Here is a 4,806-nt window from a genome sequence, read left to right on the forward strand (position 1 = left end):
CGATACTTAGTTAACTACACACTTATTTTTATTTCATCTATTTTAATTTAAAGGATATAACTTGTTAGAGAGCAAGTTACTTTTTGAATTCCTTTACAATTATTACATTGGCTACATTTCCATTCGGATCACTCAAATGACCCCGAAGTTGACAGTTATTAAAAATTTTTTTTAGAATTTTATAACAATTAAATTATTGTAAAAAAAATTCAATTAAAAAGTTTCACATGTTAAAATTAATAAAAAACACTAGTAAAAATTTTCAGAAGCACTTTTTTATTGTAATTAATTTATTAAAAAATTTTTTTAAATTAACAGCTGACGGCTAACTTCAGTGTTATTGCAAACCTGGCACATGCGCATAATGAATTTCCTGCCAGAGAACGCTGACATGCTTTATTATGATTATTATTTGATTTTCTGTTTATGTTTATACAATTTTAAAATTTTCTACTTAGGTAATAAGTTTAAAAAATTTTTAATACAGATATCATTGTTTATAAAAAAAAAAAAAAATGTCCGGAACAATAAGACAATTAGAAGAACGTCAACTGGCTACAGAAGTAACAATAATGCGTTGGTCACCTAAAATGGATCTTCTAGCTGTAGCTAATAAAAAAGGTTAATTTTTTTTTAAATACTATCCATTTTAATTTAATTATTGATTATAAATTCAATTAATTAGTTAAGTAACTGTCAAAATTTTCTTCTTTGTTGTTTTATATGTATAAAAATATAAAATTTATTAAATTATGAAAATCATAATTTATTGAAAAATTTTTTTATTGCTTAAAATTTTTATGATTCAATTTTTGTAAAACCAAAATCTATTTTTTCTTTAAATTTATTAAAAATATAATGATTAGTAAAAGAAATTTTTGGAGTTCACTGTTAAAATTTTTTATGATTAAAAAAATTTTTTATATTCACCTAATGTATTAAAGTTTTTTTTTACGAATTCTATTTTTGACAAGAAATAAAAATTTACCATGGCAATATATGACTATGATTGTAATTATGACATTTTTTTTAAGTAATTAAAATCTGGCCACTTATTATAATTTTCTTCTTCAGACTCGAGTCTCCCCAACTTTAGATGACATTAAAGTTAGCTGACACTTGACAATTTTTAATTTTATTTAACAAAAAATTTGTTCTAAAAAATTATTTTAAAAAAATTGCATTTTTAATTTTTAAAAATTTCTTCAAGTCCATTTTTTTAATAATTTTTTTTTGCTGTAACTTATTTGTTAAAAAAAAAATTAAAACAATTATGAAGTGACAGCTAAATTTAATGTCGTCAACTTTGGCACTGATGCACTAATTTATTTGTTAAATAAAACTAAAAATTGCCAGAGGTCTCTTGATTTCAGTGTTATTAATTTCCCATTTTTGAGTAAAAACATATGTTAATATTTTTTCTCACTTTTTAGGTGAAGTATCACTTCATCGTCTAACATGGCAACGTGTCTGGTTAGTGAGCCCGCCAGAAGAATCAGAAACAATCTCAAATATATCGTGGCATCCTGAAGGTAAATTGTTGGCTGTTTCATATGACAATACCAAAGTACTCCATTTGATTGACATTGAAAATAAAAATATAATACACAAACAGAAATATAAACCAAATAATCACATAACATGTATGGCTTGGTTATCACTATCTCAGCAAGATTCATCAAATGACAATTTCAAACAATTAAATTTACAAGCAAATGATGAAAAGTCTGCAATAACACCAACTGGTCCGTACTTGCCACCGTTACCAAGTTTGAATCACACGTTTACGCAAGAGTCCGGGCGTAAGGAGTTCTCAGTTAAATCTCTTGACATACTATTCTTAGGTCATGAAACTGGTGAAATATCGATGTATGTATTTGGCATGTTTTATTGTGGGAAATTAAAAATTTGCGATGGTGTTGTGTCAGAGATAACAGGAGGTTGCGGCAATCCAATTTGGGTGAGCTGCAGAGTTAACAATAGTAAAACAATAAAAGTATACCGATTATCGTGTTCTTTATTAGAAAGCAGCAGAGCATTTTTAAAAATAGCTCAAATGCAAGCACAAATAGATTATTTAATGGATTATTTATCGCAAACATTGATGGCCATTTCCGAGGCTTGGGAAACTATTTTGCTGGAAATGGATGAAAAGTTAACACGCTACGAAGACAATGAACCACCGGGTACACTAGCTGCTGACTTTTTAGAATTACTAATGATTGGTATTTCTTCAAGTAAATTGGCTAGCTTTTTACTACATGATTTGTCAGATAAAGGGTTGAAGAAATTAGCACACAGTATTGATATTTGTTATGGTAATATCCAGGTAATTTTTTTATTTAAAATTTAATATTTCTTTTATTGATAGGTTAATTATTTTTATTTTAACTTGTTCTGGTAGAAACTGGTGATGAAACATTTGAATAGTGTCGGTATGGCATTAGCTTATCAACTTGGAGAAATGCAAGGCATGGCGAGATTCGGTGGTGACTATAAAGCACTAGGGTTGGAAAATGATAAACAAATAACAATAGCATTACATGCAGTTGAAACATTTCTGGCTAAGTCGTCTGAAATCGAGCAGGTTATTGATCAAAGTATGAAGGAATATAAATCATTTTTCAGGTAAAATTCTTAAAATCGGATATAAATCTATAACTTGCTATTTTTCAAAATTATTACTTTTCAGAACGAGATATAATAAAATATAAAATTTCAAATAAAACTTACATGTTTAATGTTTTTCAGATGGTTATACGTTGAAATAGCAAAATTGACCGACGAAAAAATACAACAAGATGCAAGCAAAATATCACAACAAGAATTAACATTTATTGCAGAATTTTTACTAAATTTTGACACTAGCAAAAATACGAAAGCCAACGATACAATGAACCAAAGTGCGAGTACATTAACTATAATTGATAATACCAACGCTAGTACCAGCAGTAGCAACAACAATGACATTGATAACAATAATTCAAGTACGGGACGGCGGAAAGGAGTAAATTTAGAAAAATTAGGGCAGTATCTACGCCGAGAGCCATTGAAAATTCCATTATCCGTCGAAGGTAGTGAATGGGGTTCTATGTTACAAGAAAATAAATGTTTACTCGAGCATCCATTAATTATCAAGCAAAATTTGAATATGTCACTTTTACAATCTTATGATGCTGTTGTTGATACTATTGATAAAGTATTCCTTGATGCTTACAAAGGACTGGTGAATCATTTCAAAAACAATTTCATTGAACTTACCAATAAGTCGCACAAAAATGATAACATCAATTACCATCATAATCATGACAGCATATCTTCACAAATTGTTGATGATAATGGTGAACTTTTTCTTGCTACCACCGATAGCAATGGTAAAATTTTTAAAATTTTTAAAATAGAAGCTTATGAGTGTGATGATGTTTATCGTGAAGACTATGATAATGACGATGATGATGACGATGATAATGATGATGAAAAAGTAGAAATGGATTTCAAGGTTGCAATGGTTGATTTGGATAATCGACAAGGTAATTATTAATTTCTCATTTCCGGTTCAGATCATATGTGGTTTCATGATTTTGTAATTTGGATTTTATTTATAGATTCGTTTTCAAAAACTTCAACTGATTTAAAGATAGTGGATTTACAGTTCTATTCAACAAGTTACTTAAGCTTATTGGTATTGAATACAAATAATAGTACTACTTGTTTAATACAGTTGCCAATTAAAGAAGACAAATTATTTGATAATCCCGATGAAATCATTTATTCTATTAATGATTTGATTGGGAGTAATTTACCGAAATCATTCAATGGAATAACGGCTAATAAAATTGTTGTATCAGGACAGCGTAAAGTTGCTGCTGTTTTGAGTGAAAATAATCGTAAGATTCGGTTACTAGAAACTGAAGTTGAGCCAGATGAAGACGATGACGATGAGGAGGATGAGGATGATGATAATAATGATAACATTAACTTATCGAAAAGTATTAATGATACACGGGAAGATGTTTCTATGGAGATGTCTAGTACTCATGAAAATTTATTGTAAATAAATTGTTAAGAAAAATAATTTAAAAAAGTTATAATGCTTACAAATAACCAGTTTATATCCACTAAGGTAAGTGATTCCTATACTGTTCAGGTCCTCTTTATCAGCCATAGACTGAAAGTCGTATAAATTTTTTCATAAGTACGCAAATAAAAAATTAATAAAACTGTTGACCTTCAAATATCTAATTTGTATTCAGTAAAATCTTTTTTTGAAAATATTTAAACTACAATAACTTTTAGATAAATAAACGGATTTTGATATATTTGGCGGCATTTAGCGCGGTAAAGAGAGCTTTACAAAAATTCTCAAAAAAAATTCGATCTGATGTAAAATTGAAAAACTATACTAGAAAATGTTTCCTTTTCAAGTCTTTCACATTTTGAGTTCTTCAAGCTTAAAATGTATTTATTCATTCTTTAAATTTTTAATTTGGCAAATTATTGATTTGGAAATTTTGACAGATTTTTAATTTTCAGAACTTGATCGTAAATTTTTAAATTCTTCTAGTTCAAAGTATAATTTTTACATTCTTTAGAATTTTTTTAAATTTTGAGATTTCCAGCTCTTAGAGTTCAAAATGTATCTATCTACATTTTTAATCTTCGATTTGGAAAATATGACTTTAAAATTAAAAATTCTTTAATTTAGTTGATTCGTGAGAAATTGCCATCTTCACTGAAATCAGTAAAATACAAAAAAAAAAAAAAAAAAAAAAAAAATACTGAAAAAAAAAATTAGGCAAACGGCTG

General features: G+C 27.6%; 1 protein-coding gene across 1 annotated transcript; it reads left to right on the forward strand.

Moving 5' to 3' along the window:
- The first annotated feature begins 420 nt into the window (after positions 1-420).
- Apc4 (anaphase-promoting complex subunit 4) lies at positions 421-4,231 on the forward strand. Its single transcript, XM_074239539.1, has 5 exons — positions 421-621; positions 1,434-2,329; positions 2,405-2,628; positions 2,752-3,530; positions 3,606-4,231. Exons 1-5 carry the CDS (start codon positions 516-518, stop codon positions 4,052-4,054), a joined length of 2,454 nt encoding a protein of 817 aa, XP_074095640.1. The 5' UTR covers positions 421-515; the 3' UTR covers positions 4,055-4,231.
- The last annotated feature ends 575 nt before the right edge of the window (positions 4,232-4,806 follow it).

Source organism: Cotesia typhae, unplaced genomic scaffold, assembly GCF_013202065.1.
Source record: "Cotesia typhae breed Kobodo isofemale line unplaced genomic scaffold, CoteBio_Ctyphae contig_26, whole genome shotgun sequence".
NCBI classification, from domain to species: Eukaryota; Metazoa; Arthropoda; class Insecta; order Hymenoptera; family Braconidae; genus Cotesia; species Cotesia typhae.

Bases quoted from the DNA above. Each gene is read 5' to 3' on its own strand.
- Apc4 (XM_074239539.1), top strand. From the start codon at position 516: ATGTCCGGAACAATAAGACAATTAGAAGAACGTCAACTGGCTACAGAA. The intron at 622-1,433 runs GTTAATTTTTTT...CTCACTTTTTAG, and splicing joins AGCTGTAGCTAATAAAAAAG to GTGAAGTATCACTTCATCGT. The intron at 3,531-3,605 runs GTAATTATTAAT...TTTTATTTATAG, and splicing joins TGATTTGGATAATCGACAAG to ATTCGTTTTCAAAAACTTCA.